This window comes from Panthera onca, chromosome B4 (genome assembly GCF_046562875.1).
Source record: "Panthera onca isolate mPanOnc1 chromosome B4, mPanOnc1 haplotype 2, whole genome shotgun sequence".
NCBI classification, from domain to species: Eukaryota; Metazoa; Chordata; class Mammalia; order Carnivora; family Felidae; genus Panthera; species Panthera onca.
Genome location: NC_138345.1, coordinates 38387212 through 38406157, shown reverse-complemented (window position 1 = coordinate 38406157; position 18946 = coordinate 38387212). Strand labels below are relative to the sequence as shown.

The 18946-nt window shown below is 46.0% G+C and overlaps 1 protein-coding gene across 11 annotated transcripts in view; it reads left to right on the top strand.

Moving 5' to 3' along the window:
- Positions 1 to 18946, top strand: part of CRACR2A (calcium release activated channel regulator 2A) — a 131643-nt gene that overhangs the window by 89457 nt on the left and 23240 nt on the right. For all 11 annotated transcript variants that reach the window (XR_013556893.2, XM_078450163.2, XM_078450161.2 and 8 more), the window contains 5 exons: positions 933 to 1120; positions 6257 to 6328; positions 10276 to 10321; positions 12250 to 12356; positions 15926 to 16244. Coding sequence is in view for 10 of the 11 variants with exons in the window: in XM_078450163.2 (XP_078306289.2) it covers positions 933 to 1120; positions 6257 to 6328; positions 10276 to 10321; positions 12250 to 12356; positions 15926 to 16244 (732 nt within the window). In the remaining variant the exon portion in view is untranslated. The remainder of the gene's footprint in view (positions 1 to 932; positions 1121 to 6256; positions 6329 to 10275; positions 10322 to 12249; positions 12357 to 15925; positions 16245 to 18946) is intronic.

Below are 18946 nucleotides of genomic sequence, written 5' to 3'. Positions count from 1 at the left end.
CACTATTATGCATTAAGTTCTTACCAATTAGACTTATCCCTCAAACGAATGATTACCACTCGATTTAATTACTGCATGCTTGCCTGATTACACAGGAGCCTCTTGAGAATCACACAAAATTCCTTGTTGCTGCCTCCTCTTCCCCTCACTGGCCACATTTATTAAACTAAATTTATTATGATATATTTGCCTTGGTTTGATTCCTCCTCTGGTGAGAGGGTTAGAAGCTTTGCAAAGCAGAATCACCAGCCAAGAAACGCTGCAGTTATACAAATGCAGGTTTTTTTAGTTCCTTTTGGGACATGAAAAAAAAAAAGGTATGTGTTTGGTCTGACCTGTTTTAGCTGTTTCCTAAGAATTTCCAGGGTTTCTGGCCACCACACAACATTTCTCTAGATTAAAGGAATGGATTTATTTAGCGGAGCAAAGAAAAGGGGATACACAGATTTGCTGTCAGAATTCAAAATTAGGAAGGACAGTTTTATGAAGAATGCCACTTAGCTGCTTCCCAGGTCCATCAGGGCCGAGGGGGACAATTGGCTGAAAGGACAAGAGGGATTTAGGTTGGCTCTCAAGACTATGGATGAGATGCTAATGGCATCATTATTGTCACCGGGATTGGGGACACAGATGGATTGTTGACCTCCCTTTCCCAGCAGTCTTTGTGAATGGTGCTGTTCCCTCTGGACTGTTCAGTAGCCCTGTGGAGACAGGGGAGAAATGAGATGTGCTCTGGCCATTCCTCCCTGCCTCCAAAAGTGCATCCGTGTGACTTAAGGAGCAGGACAAAGCCTGTCGAGGCCCAAGGGCAGCGAGGTCTGGCAGTGAGGGCTCCTGCCCACAGGTGGAGAAAGTGAGGGGAGACTAGGGGGGAGCCAGATGGGATGGGGGTTGTTCATCATTCCCTCCTGCTCCCCCACCTTCCTTTCCAGCTGGAAGGCCAGTGCACCACCCTGCAAAATGATGAGCATGAAACCAAGGCTGAGAACACCAAGCTGAGAGTCACAAACCAGGAGCTGGCCCGGGAGCTGGAGCGGACCTCCCGGGAGCTGCAGGATGCCCGGAAACAGCTGGAGAGCCTCCAGCAAGAGGCCCACCAACTCCAGCAGGAGAAGGAGATGTGAGTCTGGCCCTCATTGGTTCCTGTCCCTGATGTCCAGCCTCACCCCCTGCTGTGAGCATGACATCGTCTCCTCCCTTGGAGACCCTGTCACCTTGCCTAGAACGTGGGGCTCAGGGGCTCCTTTGTCCCTGAAATCTCTGCTAGGATCCCGAGGCCATCAAGCAGACCAGCACTGTAGCAAGCAGAATCTAGGATTGACAGGAAATCTACAACCCTGTTCTTGGGAAATGTATCATGTGATTCAAAAGATGTGTTATCCACCCAACAAATACAGGGCGGTCATTGAGAAAAGGCTGAGTGTGTGGACAGACCACACGTGACTGTCATAGGTTAGAGACCCAGGACGAGAGTGAAGCAGGTAGGCTTCTGAGATTTAATCTGATGGAGTATATGACAGTACCCTGGAATCTTCACTGCAGTCTGCCTACTCTCTCCCACCAGTGTCCCTCTGTGTGGACACAGTGTGGTGAGCCCCACATCTCTCAGGGCCTGGTTTGCCAGCGACCTGCTCTTGGTGTGCGGCCAGTGGAGTCAGCCTGCTAGGCAGAAGCACACGTAAGGAAGAGTCAAGGGCTGGGTCTGCAGGCTGGAGCTGAGGAGCTGCTGGGGGACCAGCCAACAGTCGTCTTGGGAGTGTTAGGTTCTGAGAACGAATGTACTCTTTGGTGTGCCCAGGGACAGGAATCCCACTTATTTGTTCACACATTTATATTTGTTTACTTACTCATTTGTCAAAAATTTATTGCATATGGCTCTGCCCCAGGTACCATATTGTACATTCAACATATCTCACCTATGTCAACAGTTTGACATCGTTTCATATGAACTTTACAGCATCCTGATGTGGCAGGTACTGTTATTATCAACTCTAAGTTATGGACGAGGAAGCTAAGAGTCAGAGGTTTTCAGTAACTCTCTAGTACAACACTCCGTGCTAGACACATCTTGCTGACTCCACACAGTGAATCATGAACCAGCCAGAAAATATGTACTCAAGAATGGGACTGGCCATCATTCACTCATCACTCATTCATGCATTCGTTCATTCCCTTCATTCATTCTGCAGAAGGTAATGTGTGCCTGGTCCTGTGCCAGGTATTTAAACAGTCTGATTTCAGAGGAAAGGGCAGTATTACTTACCAGTGCCTGAGTGTTACATACGTTAACTGTCCTTGTTCAAAAGGGAAAGCCCTCACTCCGTCTGAATGATGGCAAAATTTGGGTCCGTTGGCCTAAATCAAATTGTTCTGCTGTCTGTCCTGTGTGTGCTGTCCTGTACTGTTTTGGACTGATTTCCCAGGGTGAAAGAGAGGAAATGTGTTTGCATGTGGAGTTTTACCCTAAAAAGACTTCTCTAGTTTTTTTATTTATTGATTGATTTTGTTTTTTTAATGTTTATTTATTTTTGAGAGACAGAGACAGAGAATGAGCAGGGTAGGGGCAGAGAGGAGACACAGAATCTGAAGCAGGCTCCAGGCTCTGAGCTGTCAGCACAGAGCCTGACGTGGGACTCAAACTCACGAACTGTGAGATCATGACCTGAGCCGAAGTCGGATGCTTAATGGACTCAGCCACCCAGGTGCCCCAAGATTTCTCCAGTTAAAAAGAAAATGTATTCTGAGCAGCTGACTTAAGACAAACCCCTTCACTCCAATTCTTGGGTGACCAGGGGAGGACAGTGTATTTCATTGTAAATGAGCAAAATCAGTTCCTCCTCATTGAGAGCAGGCCAACAAGGCACAGGCATTTAACTTTACAAACAGAATTAAGGACTCAGGCTCTTAAAATTGAATCAAGTTTTAAAACAGCAAACATCTGAAGGCACCAGCATTAGAACAGCAAATGGAAATAAGCACCCAGTGCCAGGGTATCAAATCACAGCATGAGGATTAAAATCTTTCTGAAGTCTTATCTTAATTAACCAAGCCAGAGACAATCTCTGGAGGCTGGGAACTGAAAAAGAGGGTCAGGAGGAAGAGATAAATGATTTCAGGAACTTCATGACTTGTTTTCAAAAAGCGCACAATGCCTTATGCAGCTGGAAAGCATGCTGGAGCCCAGGAGAGTGTGTCCTGTCTGAGGAGGTCAGGAGAGAGGGCAGTGAGAGCCTTAGCTGGTTCCCTGTAGAACAGAGTCCCAGATCTGCAGTACTGATAGCAGGTGAGTGCTCTAATCCACCTCTTCATTTTATAAATGAAGAACTTGAGGCTCAGAGAGATGCAGTGACACAAAGCCACACAGCTAGCTAGTGCCAGAAAACAGGGACAGAGCCGAGTTCTCCCCATATCATGTGCTTCCCCCCCAACTCACAATGTCTTGCTGTCTGATGCTGCACCAGAGCAGCTGGGAAAGGAGAGGACGGTACTGGGAGATAAAAAGACTTAGTCACTTATCAGCTAGAATTCTAAATGGGCAAAATTAATTTTTCTGTTCTCCAAAGATGCTCAAGGAGGGAGAACTTGATTTTAAAATAAGATAAAGAAAGAACAATCAAGCAGGAGAGATAACATAAAGATGAAGGTCAGCTGGAAAGCAGCACCTGTTTATTTTGTTAATGAATTTTTATTTGGGGTGGGTAGTTTATGACGAGACACAAAAGGATCTATACTCAGCAAGAGGTCTGCAAAGACCCAGAGGCCACCCCTCAGGGTTTCTTGTGGATCCTTCCAGAGTGTTCTATGCATATACAAGCACACACACACACTTTTCATTTACACACTGTTCTGCATTTGCCTGTGTTTTCACTTGGCGATATATTTTGGAGATGCTCCCTCTCTCATCCCTCTCCAGAAAATAAAGCCAACAGCAGTTCCCTAAAGACAGCCATAAACCTGTCACCAGTCACTCCTATGAAAAATGGTAATTTCTTTCTCTTTCCACATAGTACCAAGTACAGACCTTTAGAATGTCTAGGTTAGATGCCTTCCTTTTTGTGAACACAGAAAAAGTCTGACAATGTGTGTGTATCTAAATAGATGCATGTTTATTAGACAAATAGGTAGACATATTTCATCAATATGCAATACATGTGTGTGTGTGTGTGCGTGTGTGTGTGTATGGCTCCAGCAGTCAACTCTGTTGTGTCTACAGTGCAAAGACCTGGAATGCCTTATTTCTTAGGAATCGCTCCTAAATCAAATGTTCTGTGAGAACACAGATGTTAGGTGTCCAGGGAGTGATTTCCCTTAGCAGAGGTAGAGTCGTCTGCTCCTGGTTGAGAATCAGAACCCAGGGCTGGGACAGAGGATCCACAAAGCCATCGTGGCTCACAGGGCACCGCAGCAGCAAACAGCTGTGCTCACATACTGCTCATCACAGCAGAATCCTAGACAGGGATTTGGGGACCCGGTTTGGATAATGGGAAATACATTGTTTTCCCTCAAGTTGAAATTAAATATAATTGGTAATAAAGTGTTAGGAATTGGCATCTCTGCAGGAGCTAGAGAAGTTTTATTGCTTAATTAGGATTGTCTGAGGTGAACTTAGAATTTGATTCGGTCTGTTATTGTTGTAAATTGACTTTATAATTATTCCATAAAGGGGGAAGAACCACACAGATACCTTTTAAGGAATCTATTGTGAGGTGGGCTCAAGCCTTATGGACCGAGCAAGCAGGTGCTGTTTTCGCCAGCTCAGTAATGACATTGAGGGTGCGGCAAAGGGGTGACTGTCCCCGCCCAGCCCGGTGTGTGCACAATCGGGGTAGTCTGGACAGCCTATGGAAATGGACGCATTTTGTGAGACTATAAGATGCTCCCTACACTAGCAACTATGCTGTGGTTTGGAAATGTGGAACTTTGGGCCTTTTGCAGTAACCTTAGGGGTGATTTAAACATTTCTAAAAGCACAGTGCAGAGCCCAGAGGGAAGGATGGAGGCAAAGTTGCGAAGTTCAGCAAGGCTTATTTTTCAGTGTCACCCAATTCTGCTTTCCTTTTTTTTCTTTCTTCCCTGGGCGGTGTTGAATACCTCCCCGACTCACCCCTCCCTTCCTCTCTTCCTGCCTCCATCCCTGCCTCCTTCTTTTCTCCCCCACTCTCTGCCCTCTCTCCTTTTGTTTCTTACGCTATTCGTTTGTTGTTGTTGTTGTTTATGTACTTATTTTGAAAGAAAGAGAGCATGAAGAGTGCACAAGCGAGGGAGGGGCAGAGAGAGAGGGAGACAGAGAATCCCAAGCAGGCTCCAGGCTCCAAGCTGTCAGTATGGAGCCTGATGTAGGGCTTGAACCCACGAACTGTGAGATCATGACCTGAGCTGAAACGAAGAGTTGGACGCTTAACCAACTGAGCCACCCAGGGCCCCCTGTTTCTTACTGCTTTTTGTTGACGACACCTTCATGCTGGGCACTGGGTTGCATTTAGAGATGCAGACAAACCAGGCAGTCCCTACCTCACCATCTGAGTTGGTCTCCAGACACCTCCACTACCTCTCAGCTCCTCCCTCCCCTTACTCAAAGGGTGATTGACATGATTGACGTGTTCACACTGTGATCTAAGTATCTGATTATAATTGATACATTTGATCTCTGCTTTATGGCTAGAGATGAGAACTCCTAAGTTAAAGAAATGAATAACCAACAGAGGAAATTACAGAGATCTAAGAACAGATTGGAGACTTATAGGGGAGGATGGGGAAGGGGAAAGGATTCTTCTGGAGCTCCTGGAAACAAATGAAACCAGCTACAGGAAAAATACAAGTTCTGCTCTCACTTGCAGGATTGGGCTGGAGAGTATTGGTTCTGGGTAGGACAGGGTCACCTGGAGCCTGGGAAGGCCAAGTGATTATTATGAAGCCCTGTTCATGGGTTTGAGAGTAAGGGGTCCTAATCTTGGATTAGTCGTGGATTGTCTATGGGACATGGGGAGAGTTACTGGTTCTCTGTCTGTGTCTATAAAATGGGGGTAATCTCACCTTCCAAATCGGGAGTGTGTGATGACGAAGTGAGATCATAGCTGTAACCGCCTGCACACAGCAGGTGCTCAACAGGGGAGGCATATCCCTCTGACCCCAGGGTGGGGTGCTGCCTGCTGGTCCTGGGTGCCCTGGACATCCAACTACAACACAGCCCCTCACACCGTGGTGGCTTAAATCCCTGCTATAGAAGCTCATAAATCTGTGTTGGCCTCTTCTTCAGGGAAGTGTACCGTGTGACGGAGAGTCTGCAGCGTGAGAAGTCGGGGCTTCTGAAACAGCTGGATCTCCTGAGGTGTGTCAGCACCAGATGTGTTCTGAGAGCATATCCCACATTCCTTGGGTTGGGAGAGCCAGGCTGAAAGTCTTCCCTGCCTACATTCTGGATGATCACAGCTGCTGAGAGAGTGCCCTCATTCCCCTGATCCCCAGCATATTATGTTTGGTCCATTCACACACACGCCCACATCCCTCTCCAGTTTGTACATCTGCAGGTAGGCTCTGCCTCATTCTTTGTGGCATCTCCCACAGCACCTTATGTGGTACTTGCTCAGGTAGGAGCAGAACTGAATTTCTTGAGCATCTACCCAGTGGAAGATATAGTATCCCTTTCTCTTTAAAAAAAAAATTGATGTTTATTTTTGAGGGAGAGAGAGCGCAAGCTGGGGAGAGGCAGAGAGAAAGGGAGACAGAGAATCAAGTAGGCTCCACATGTGGGGCTCAAACCCATGAACTTGAGATCATGATCTAAGCCGAAGTCAAAACGCTCAACCAACTGAGCCACCAAGGTGCCCCTGGTATGCCTTTCATCTTCAACAAAATTAAAGAAAGGAGGGCAGTTCCTGATAGGGGAATTAACAGAGAAGGAAAATGATAGCAGAGAAGTGAAGCAATTTACCAAAGGAGACACAGCCACTCACTTCGGGAGTCAGAATTGAGATCTGTATCTGGCTGATTCTCTTGATTCTGCCATAGTCTCCTAATGTCTGTTGAATGAGCAAATGAGTCACAAACAGAGCATAAACAGAGCAAAGGAGTTTAGAGTTTCCTCCACTTGCTAAAACTTACTGTAAATTCAAAGCTCATTGGTCTGGAATGTGCCAAAACCAAACCCAAAACAAAACCTGTGTGTGGAAAGAAAGATGGGATTTTCACTTTTGCATGTGAGGTTTCCAAGTTACAGTACCTTCTGTCTGCCAAACACCTCTTGGGAATGGTGATGGGGCACGAGCACTTTGGGTTCTGCTTTTTATTTTTGTTTAAGCCTATTCATTTATTTTGAGAGAGATAGAGTGCTGGAGGGAGAGAGAGAGAGAGAGCGAGAGAAGAATCCCAAGCAGGCTCCACGCTGTCCGCACAGAGCCCAATGTGGAGCTTGAACTCACAAACCATGAGATCATGACCTGAGCCAAAATCAAGAGTCGTCCGCTTAACCAACTGAGCCACCCAGGCTCCCCAGGCTCTGGTTTTTAGAGTGCAGTTGTCTTAAATCAGGTACACTCTGACTTGTTTTGTTTTATTTGAAAGCAAGGTGAGGTCACCGTGTCTGGCATCTGTGATGCTACCAAATTGAAAAGTGCTCAGAACTGAATGCATTTCAGATTTACTTCCCTCAATACATGATTCAAACAGGACTGCAAAGGCTGGGGAGATGGAAGGGGGTTCTGACATGACCAAGTTCTAATCCATTTGAGAGCAGGTCTTGAATCTTAGAAGCTTTAGTGAAAAGAAGAGAACAGGGTGTACAAGGACAAATTTTGATTTTTCCCCCTTTTTTCTGTTGTACTTAGAAGAAAAGGACAGATTCAAAGCGAATGAGCAGAGGAGAATGACAAGGCAGATCTCTACAAACGCATGGGTCTTTTTGATGGAGACTGGCATTTGTGCAGAATTACATGCCCAAAGTCTTTCCGTGCTATTGCATGCATACAAGCTTAGATTCTGCAGCAGGTCAAAGTCCATCCGTAGCAAGGAAGGCCCCCATGGCAGATTTTTCCTCCACAGTGAAATCATCGGGTAGTGACAGAGAGCAGTGGGGAAATGGGAATCAAGGACAGAGATAATGCCAAGGCAAGGGATATCAAGTTGGAAGCTGGGGGGGAGGATGGGGGTCTGCCCCTATCATGGCAATGGCTGGGATAGGACAGTGTGAGGAAGGGACTGCCCTCCTAGGGGCAAGTAGCAGCAAAAGGAAACAATTTCAGGAGACTCAGTTGGGAATATGGACTTGGGGGCCGGATCTGGGTCAAGACCCAGCACTACCCTTATTTGTGTGACCTTGGGCAATTGACTTAACCAGATGGAATGTAAGTTTTCTCATGCCTGCCTCACAGGCTTCTCTTGAGAGTGAGATGGTATATATATATGAGTGACCATCATGACAGGGCAGCAGTGTGAATTAAGGTGGACATTTATTTAGAGGGTGTAGCATCTCTTTGACTGCCGAAGCTTCTGCCTGGAGATGACTGCACAAAGCAGGAAACACCACAGCGAACTCCCTGATGGAGATGGGGCTTCCCGGGGCCCCCGTGTCCTCACCCCGGTGGAGGGCTGCTAACCTCTCTGCCAGCGTAGAGCGAGGGGCCTTCTGGAAGGAAACTCTCCCTTTGCCATTCTCAGGCTTTGCTACTATCATGGAGACAGGCAGAACCATCATATGAGCATGTCCCCTGTGCCCATCCATGCCTACCTCCTGCCTTCTCTGTCGTGGTGGTTGAACACCCCATGTGCCTGGCTCTCCCAAATGTGCACCAGAATGAGACCTTCCTCAAGGGCTGGTCCAGTGGGTATTGTCTCTCCTCCATGGCTGGTTGTTTCTCTTTTGGGGAGACCAACCAATGTCCTATAGCATTTCTTACCCAGTAGCTCCTGTCACCACTTACGCATCCAGCTACTTTGCATTTCTTTAATGGCTTTCAAAACCTTTCAAAAGAATTGTTTACACTTGCATTCCATCTCCACTTCCTTTCCTCACATTCTTGACCCTCCAGTCAGGCTCCTTCTGCCTCAATTGCACTGAAAGGGGAACCAGGGACCTCCATGTTGCTTGAAAGAGTGGCCAGTTCTCAGGGTGCCACCCTTGTCTCCAGCAATGTATTCTTAGCACAGCATCTATAGGGCTCCTTTGAAAACTTGAGTCAGATCAGGACACTCCTCTGCTACTCCCCCAACCCCCACGGCTTCATATCTCATCTGGAGTAAAATCCCAAGTTCCTACAATGGCCCACAAGACTATGAATGAGCAGGTCTCCATTTGTCCCCTCACCTTTCTCTGACCTCATTTGCTTTTTTAAAAAAATGTTTATGTATTTATCTTGATGGGGGGAGTGGCAGAGAGAGAGGGAGAGAGAGAATTTCAAGCAGGCTCTATACTGTCATTACAGACCCTGATGTGGGGCTCGAACCCACAAACTGTGAGATCATGACCTGAGCTGAGATTAAGAGTCAGACACTCAACCGACTGAGCCACCTGGGTGCCCCTCTGACTTCATTTCCTAGCGGCTCTCCTCTGAGCACTCTGATGCCCTCCTCTGTGTTCCTTGCACACCCCTGTTTGAGCCTGACTCCAGGCTTAGCCTTTGCTGTCTCCATTGCCTGTGCTGCTCTTCCCTCAACTGCCGGCATAGTGCCCCTCTGCTCCTGCAAGCCTCTGCACAGATGCCCCTCCCTGACCGGCCCCCTGAAATACCACTGCACCCCTGGCACTCTTTATTCCACGTCCCTGCTTTATCTTTCTTGAGAGCAATGAACCCTGCACTAAGACACCAATTCCCCGAGGACAGAAACTTTTTCTTTTATCCATTTGTGTAAACCTTGAGAGCTAGGACTTCACTTAGCATGTAGTGGGTGCTCAGGGGACATTTGTGGGAGTACTGCATGCATGCATGAAATGAATGGTTCAGAGAGAGAGCGCGCCCAATAGCAAGCTCACAGGTGCAGTTGGAACTGCTGGTCACCCTCTGGGGGAGGCTCCCCCTAGTGGCAGGACAGACCAGTGCATGATCCTGAAGGGCGGTGGGTGTCACAGTCATTCTATGTCCCCCCACCCCTGCCTCCAACTGATTTACACACAAACTACCCTCCATCACCACCCCCCCCGCCCTTAGGAAAGAGATTCCACATGCTCCCTGGGCCTTCCACATAAAGCCTTGCTCTGCACTCCTCTCACTGGCAAAGTGGCTGCTCTTGGATTTCTCGACTGCAAATACCATGTCTGAATAGATTCCCCTTTTCTGTTTGCAGGGAAAGGAACAAGCACCTTCGGGATGAACGGGACATCTGTTTTCAGGTAATTGCCCTGTGTTCCCTTTCCCGACGGGGTTTGGGTCCCCTGGCCACCAGAGACCATGCTGGGACAGGCCCAAGAATGTCCTTGCAGTCTGGCTCATCCTTTCTGTAGAAGCAGAAAATGGCATGGATTTTTTGAAAATAATGAAAAATTCGAGGGGGCCTTCTGAGTAGCAGTGTGTTAGTTTTCCGTGAAGTAACACACTTTCTTCTTGGCATGAAGAGACTACGATGCTTGGGAGGGTCACAGATTTCTCGGACATGGACATGGTAGCTCCATCCAGGAGACGGTGCAGTTGAAATGTCATGATCACTTTTAACCAAAACACTCACAAGTTTTTTTTTCCTTCATTAAAATTTTTATCATTTGATGAAATTTGCATTTTTCCACAATCATGGAACAAATTAAAAATGTACATTTGACTATTAACATAGTTGATTTTAAGTACCCCTTTTTTATCCTGTGGGGACCCTGCTCCTCCAGACCTGAGCTCTACAGTACACACTTTCCCTAATAGCACAGAATCCTATATTTATTTACAGGTCATCATTTTGAGTCACGTTAAACAAAATCCAGGATTCCGTGTTCTCCTACTCATCTTCCTCTTTAGATAGGAGTCATTGGATGCTCTGAAGGGAAGGAAAAAGAGGGAAGAATTCATTGATGCAATGTTCTAATGATCAGGATTTATCACACCATGAATTTCTCGTGTGCCCCTGGGCAAGTCATTAATTTCCTTGAACCATGACCCCAACTATCACATGAGGAAAGGGAATGCCTATCCTTTTTTCCATATTATAGATACTTTTGAGGGAAAAAAAAAAAACTCTTGGAAAGAGGAGGGTCATATGCTGTGGGCCCTTAGCTGGACAGTGGCCTAAATGTGGTCAGCACAAGGCAGCCGGTTTGCAGTGAATTAGGTCCGACCTGGTTTATAACTGCAAATCCCTGGGGGACCTGGTTACACCACTATATCTTTTCTGTCACTGGCAGCAAACTTCTCTACCACCTACCTCTGTGTACTATTCGAGCAAGGCTTAAGCCTACACATGTTTGTTTGAGGATGATAATGGTTATAATTGTTTTAGAAGTAACACTGAATTTATTATGAAACTTCCAACCAAATGTCCCCCTAATCCTTTGACCTCACGTCCCTCCACCTGCCAAACTCATTTTGCTTTGAAAAGGGAATGGAATTAACAACTCCTAGCGGGGAATAGAAAAAAGAGGGATAAAATCACGTTCATGCTGAATAATAATTAAAGATTAATTTGGAATCATTATAGCCATACCTTCAGGGACCCTGGGAGCACTGCAGCCCCTCCTTCTCTCATTAAGAGTCACTGGGAATCGTGGGGATGGTTGATGAGAGATTCTTCCTTGTGATCTAACTCCCCCTCATGTTCTGGAAGACATTTGCTGGGGAGAATTGCCAACAGGGTTGCAAGCCCCGACTCCTCCCCTCCCCCACAAGGGTGCTGGGCTAATCGATCCTCTGGGCCAGTCCCTTTCTCATTCCTGGGGCTTTGGAAGTAAAGAGTTAGAGGCACACAGATGAGTGTGATTTAAAGATGCACAGACATTTCCACGCGTAAATATTTTCCTATGCATTCCACATTATCTCTTCTTATTGTCATCTTGCAAACTGTTAGTACTCCTGTGAAGGGTAACAAGGTGGACCCCAGGCTCTAAACTGTGTATAGATTCATTCCCTTAGATTTTGGGGTGGGTGATGGAGGGATCCTGGCAAGAGACAATAACAAAAGGAAAGAGTGGGTGAATATTAACGGGGAGCATGTGAACATTGTGTCTTACTTCAGAAATTTGTTTAGAGCCTGACCTGTGAGGTGGGAAAGTTGAGCCCTTTCTGCTCAAATATTGGGACATATCAGCAGGCATGGATCTGAGGGCATTCTGTGTTTCTGCAGAAAGATAAGGCAGCCAAGGCAAACACAGCTGCTTCCAAGGCAAACTGGAAACAGAGATCTGGCTCTGTGATAGGCAAATATATGGATGGCAGAGGGATTCTTAGGAGGTAAGTTATCCTGTATTTCTTCATTCATTATGTGTTCATTTGTCTTGCACTCCTCCAGAGCTGGCTCTGAGCCCGTTGTTTCTCAAGGAGTGGCCCTGGGTGAGGAACCCTGGAATCAGTTTCACTCATTCCCCTTGAATCTTGGAGGACGTGTTCCTTCCTTACCCTACATCCAAGTGGGAGGAGGACTATGCACAACAGGCCCCTAGGACAGGACATCGTCTTCTGGGGCCGCCCCACCCTGGTGTGTGTCTACAGAAAGGAACTGAAGAGACGCCGTAGATCAGTGGAGGAAAGAGAGAGAGGACGAGAGGGGTCGAGCAGGAGAGATGAAGCATGGCTGTAGATACTGTGCTCTCTGTTGAGTAGGCTGAATGCACTTGGTTTTTCAAGGACATGACTATTTGGGCTCTGAAGGGAAATTAAAGTGTGGTATGGAGTCTCCAATAGTTGAACTCCTTTATAAGCAGGAATAGGGCCTGTGCTTGACAGATTCCTTTCAATGACTCATATTTAATTACCTCAAAGATAACATTTTTTGTGGCTGTTAGACAGCACATTATTGAGTTGGAGTCCCCAAAGGGGTGGCTCATTGCCCATTGAAAGAGGCAAGCCAGTCCTCTGCCCTCTCTTCTTTTTTGACATGTTGCTCCATCCACATAAAGGCCACATAAAGGTAGAGGCAACCAGACCCCTAAGTATCAAAGCCAGGGAAAAAGTGAATAGATTTGCTTATCCAGGAGACCCTGAGGACAGCAAGTATGAAATACACAATACAAAAAGGGGAAGTGACTCTGGAGATGTTGATGAGCTCATCAGTCAAGGCTTGGACTCAGTCATCCTGAATTCCTTTTCTAAATAGCTCAGAGAGGGATACAGTTGGGGATCCAAGTTTCTGCAATAACAGTTGGCTTTTCACCAGCTCAGCATTGAATATATTCATTCAACAAACATTCACCAATGGCTTACTTTGTACCAGACATTGTTTTGAGTTCTGTGAAGATCCAAAAATAAGTTAAACATGAGTCTGCCATAAAATCCATTATTGAGTGCCTCCTAGGTGCAAGATATTATGCTATGTGTGAAGTATACAGTGGTGAGCAAAATAGACCCTATCTTTGCTCTCATGGAGCTTATGGTTGAGTAAAGGAAACAGGCAATCAAGTAAATAACAAATTGTGCGCCATCAGTTCCAATACAGACTTTGGCAGAGGCCACTGCTCTCTGCTGCTGGTACATAGCCTTTGGTGACAAAACCAAAAATGAACACAGTCGTGCTAAGCCAAGGGTATTACAGAGTGTCAATGGTGCTCGAGAATTTCCCAAATCAAAAGCTTTTTTCAAAAAAATGCTTCATTTTAGGGCTGTTGTGGTGGCCATTTTTTTTTCTGGGTGCAAGGCCTTTAAAAAATATGCTGCATGTGTATTTGCACACTTGCTCACATGTGCACACATGTACATACTTGAGTGGAAGCAGAGTGAAAGTGAATGGGAATACTAATTGTGTTCTAAAGTGGATAAGCAGTCAGTAGGGTTGATAGACTAGAGAAGAAATTTGTTGGAGAGAGGACAGTCAGCTTCTATTAAAAACTATGATTATATAAATAACTGGAAAAGTCCCTGAATTGCTATAAAGTTCTTTATTTTATATCAAGGGAACCAAATTAAGTCACCATTTTTGTGAGGAATCCTTCTCTCTTAATTTATCTTTTGGAGTTGTACTTAACTTTGGGACAATGATACATGCAGTTTTTCCTTTTTCCTTCCTATTACTGGTCCTTAGGAATAATAAATATTATAAGCTAAAGACAGGGGGAAAATGAAGGGAGCTTCACTGTTCTGCATACTCTGTGACCTTCCCCCCTGCCTTCTTTCTCCATTGGCCCTGTCACTTCCTTACCTCATTCACATTCTGTTTTCTTTTCTAATCATTGCATATTTGTGTGCATGTGTGTGGACGTGCATGTGTGTTTCAGTTTTGGACTCAAAATTCTCCCTGTCAAACTTCCATTTAAAACACTTCCCAGCTTTAATTGTTCACAGAGACCCGAACTCCTGTGCCAGGAAGGGTCTGTGAGGCCTTTGCTGTCAAAACCTTCTGAAAATACAGCCTGTGCTTTCGTTCTACATCTGGTTGACCAGTTCCCTCCTTTCACTTCCTGCTGCTTTTCCTTATTCTTGATGCTCAGATACTTCTGGGAGCAAAATGCACGTAGGCCTCTGAGGCCACTTACTCTTCACTCTGACTTCCAGGGACACTGAAAGAGAAAAAGAAAGGTAGAAAAAGCAGGTAGAGGTGCCCTGTCTGGCTTGCTTCCAACCCCAAGCCCATCCCCAAGTGGGCAGCTTCTTTGGAGCCAGTGGACGTCCATCCTGTGGTGGGGGCTCCTCCCAGAGCAGCAGTACCCCTCACTCACATTGCCGAGGGCTGTTTTGTGAACATGTCTACTTTTATGCATTGTCTTATCTGTGAGATAGGCAGGGGAGATGAGCCACATTTTATGCTGAGGAAACTGAGATTTGGAAGGGTGGAAGTGTCTTACCTAGTGGCATAGTCAGTAAGGGCTGGTATGGGACCACAGCCAAGGCCACCTGATTGTTAATTGTGGATACTTTATTTCCAGATCTTTTTTAAAATGTTTTATTTATTTTTGAGAGAGCACAAGTTGGGGAAGGGCAAAGAGAGGGAGACAGAGGATCTGAAGTGGGCTTTCCACGGACAGCAGTGAACTCCAATGTGGGGCTTGAACTCACAAACCATGAGATCATGACCTGAGCCAAAGTCAAACGCTCCACCGACTAAGCCATCCAGGTGCCCCTGTCTCCTTTCCTCACACCCTCACTCCACCTTTTAAGCACTTCCCACAGCTTGTCGAAGTATATTTAGTTGTGCCATTACTGCTTCCACTCCCCACTCTGCTGAGCATTCCAGGAGGACATGTCCACCTGTGTGTGACTATGTCACTAGCTAAATATCTGGTGGTAATCATCATCACCACCACCTTCATCATCTTCATCACCACTACCATCACCACCACCTTCATGATTGCCATCATCATCAACATCACCACCATCTTTATCATCATCATCACCACAGCCTTCATCATCACACCATCAACATCATCATAATCATCACCAATGCCTTCATCATCTTCATCACTACCATCATCACCACCACTTTCATCATTATCACCACTACCTTCATCATCATCACACCACCTTCATCATCTTCAACACCACCATCCTCACCACCACCTTCATCATCATCATCACTACCACCTTCATCATCACCATCACCTTCATCATCACCACCACCACTTTGTCAATTTTATATTCACTAAGCACTTCCATAAGTGTGTTGGGTGAATGAGCCAGAGAATGCAGGGTCTTGTTTTTTCCTTTCCTGGAGCTCTCTGCCCTCAAGACGTGATGCTCTTCAGTTACTTGTTTGTCACAGAGCTTTCAAGACATCTTGTTTGTCAAAGAGCTATGAGACATCTCTCCGGTTTCCATATTGATATATTTTGTGCTATTCTCCCCATTTCTCTTCCTTCCCTATCCAAAAATAGCCAGTCAGAGGAGGAAGAAGATGTATTTGGCTTCTCGAGGAGGAGAAGCTCCCTGGGCCTGAGTGGATATCCCCTTCCAGAAGAGGAGCCAGGACCTGGGGGTCCGCTCACCCGGGCATTCCGCAGAATCATCTCTATTGAAGAAGACCCCTTGCCCCAGCTCCTGGATGGTGGCTTTGAGCAGCCACTGAGCAAATGCCCAGAAGAGGAAAAGGTCTCCCAACAGAGGGCGGAAAGACAAAGCCAACAGGCCAGACCTTTGGAACACATGCCTACATCTCCTCGAGGGCAACCTATTGGAAAAGAAGACCTGTCTAAGGTAAGGGCACATCCTATATTGGTCCATAGATGTCACTTGTCACGTCTATACCTGTCATTTGCATTTGAGCCCAAGAGCCGCAAAAGCAGCGTGAAAAGTCAGGTTCAGCTTGGGAAGTCAGGTGCAGCTAGTTTTATGAATCATCATATTTGTGTCCTTTTGATACCAGCTTGCCCTGCTGAACTGAGTGTCACTGGGGAGACTCAGGGGTCCTGGTAAATACTCTATAACTTCTGTTGTTTTCCCCACTCCCTATGTTCTCATTTCTGATTCAGATTCAGAAGCATTTACTGAGTAGCTACTTTAGACAAACAATCTGCTTGGCTCTTAGCATAAAATTATCACATACTTTTGAAATTACACATCCTCTCTCACATTCTGTGACTGTTCCCAACAGGGCCAATCATTGTTCTGCAAAGTTTGTGTACCATCATTTTTCTCTCAGTTCCTGATCAGCTAATCATGTTTTCATTCCCAAATGCCCTGCCCATGCCTCCCTTTGGGGTGACCCTCTGTTCCCACATCCCTCCTGCACTCCCTACCAGGTATTCCTGCTAAATCCTGTGGGAGAAGTAGGCCATATTAACCATCTTCCTCTGGTTCACGGTGATGATGTTCCTCACCTTGTTGGTGATCCAGGCCCATGAATAGACTCCTCAAGCCCTTTTACCTCCCACTTGACCCTCTAAAAGGCTATAGAAATGTCCATGACAGTGTGAAAGAGTCTCCCCCCTGTCCACTGGGGCAGCCCTTTAGACCTGAGCCCTTACCACTGGAGCATTTTCAAATGGCTGTGTTAGCATGTATGACAGGAAACCTTTCTGACCACTGCAGGGACCTGTCGGCATCATTGTCATTCTTGGGCCTGGCTTAACATTCATGCCTACATATCCTTTCTCTGAAGGGCCCTACGCCAGGGGAAACTGAGAACTGGATGGCACCAGTGGTGGGTAGGAGCTCCTCCTTCCTACATGCCCTTCCATGTACCCTTCATCATAGACCTACACTTGCAGGCAGGGGGCACATAGGGGTTTTAAATGTCCCAAGATATACCCCCCAATATAAAAGTGTTAAGAGGTCAGTAGGAGACCAGATAAAGGGAAAAACTAAGCATCCATGTGTGCTGGGCCATGTGATCCCCACAGTTGTCTGATGGGGTGCATCAGAAATGGCTTCTCCCATGTGGCAGAGAGGGACACAGAAGCCCAGAAGAGTGGGGCCTGGTCTAGCCCCACAGGGACATGCGCCCAGGCTTCTCACCATGTGCTCTCCTGTCAGTGCTGGCTGCCCCAGGTGTGCCAATAGTTAGCCCAGGACAGAAACTACAGCAATGGGGAAATACGCTGTACGAGGAGGCAATAGCAGCTTCGGTGGAGGCTCTGGTCTTTAGAAGAGCGCTGTGAGGCAGGCCCTCCCATGCAAGTCTGCTAAGGAATAAATTGGTACAGCCTTTCTGGAAAGTGGTTTGATAACGGAATCAAGAACTTAAAAATTCCACATCCTACAAACTGGCACTTCTAGTCCTAGCAATCTTTCCTAAGGAAATAACCAGATTCAGAAAAAGACTTAACTCAACAATGGTTATGTATATTTGTAAACACTTGAAAAAATGTCCAATGAGAGAAACATAAATTCAAGTGTATTAACTCAATAGATTATGTAGCACTGCTAAAAATAACATTTTCAAGAAACTTTAGTGATGCAGAAAAATATTTATAATTTAATAATATATGAGAAAGTAGAATAAAATTGTATATAATATCTCAAATCTTTTTATTTTATTTTATTAAGTTTGTTTATTTTGAGAGAGCAGGAGAGAACGAGTGGGGGAGGGGCAGAGAGAGAGAGGGAGAGAGAGAGAATCCCAAGCAAGCTCCACACTGTCAGTGCAGAGCCTGATGCAGGGCTCAAACCCACAAACTATGAGATTGTGACCTGAGCCAAAATCAAGAGTCAGACACCTATCTGACTGAACCACCCAGGCGCCCCCAATATCTCAAATCTCTTTAAGTAAAACATATATTCATTCATCTATATGGAAAAAAGCCTGGAAGAAATGCATCCAAGTACAAATAGTGACCACTTCTGGGTGGTAGGGTAGATTATGAGTAATTATTTTCTTCTCTACTTTTCTGTTTTTCCTAATTTTATTTTTTTATTATTTTTTTAATGTTTATTTATTTTTAAGAGAGAGAGAGAGAGAGACAGAGCACAAGTTGGGGAATGGCAGAGAGAGGGGGAGACACAGACTCTGAAGCAGGCTCCAGGCTCTGAGCTGTCAGCACAGAGCCCGACGCAGGCCTCGAACTCACAAACCATGAGATCATGACCTGAGCCGAAGTTGGCCGCTTAACCAACTGAGCCACCAGGTGCCCTTGTTTTTCCTAATTTTAAAAATTAGCATGTATTACCTTTAGTTTCCTAAAGCTTATTTAAAAAAAAAAGTGCTAGGAAGGAGAATGAGAACAGGTCTTTCTCTAGCCCTGGCACCCCAGTCTGGTTGCCTCACTGCAGACTGCCCCCCAGAGGGGACACAGGTTACATGAGTAAACATGACTAGGAGTTCCCTGCACCCATCAACTGGGTCCTGCCTAGAGCTGGACCATCAGTATGTTGACCTTCTTTGGCCTACAAAAAAAATGTGCTCTTCTTGGAGCAGGGCCAGCACAGCATCTGCAGCCAGAACCTCCTTCTCTTGCCCT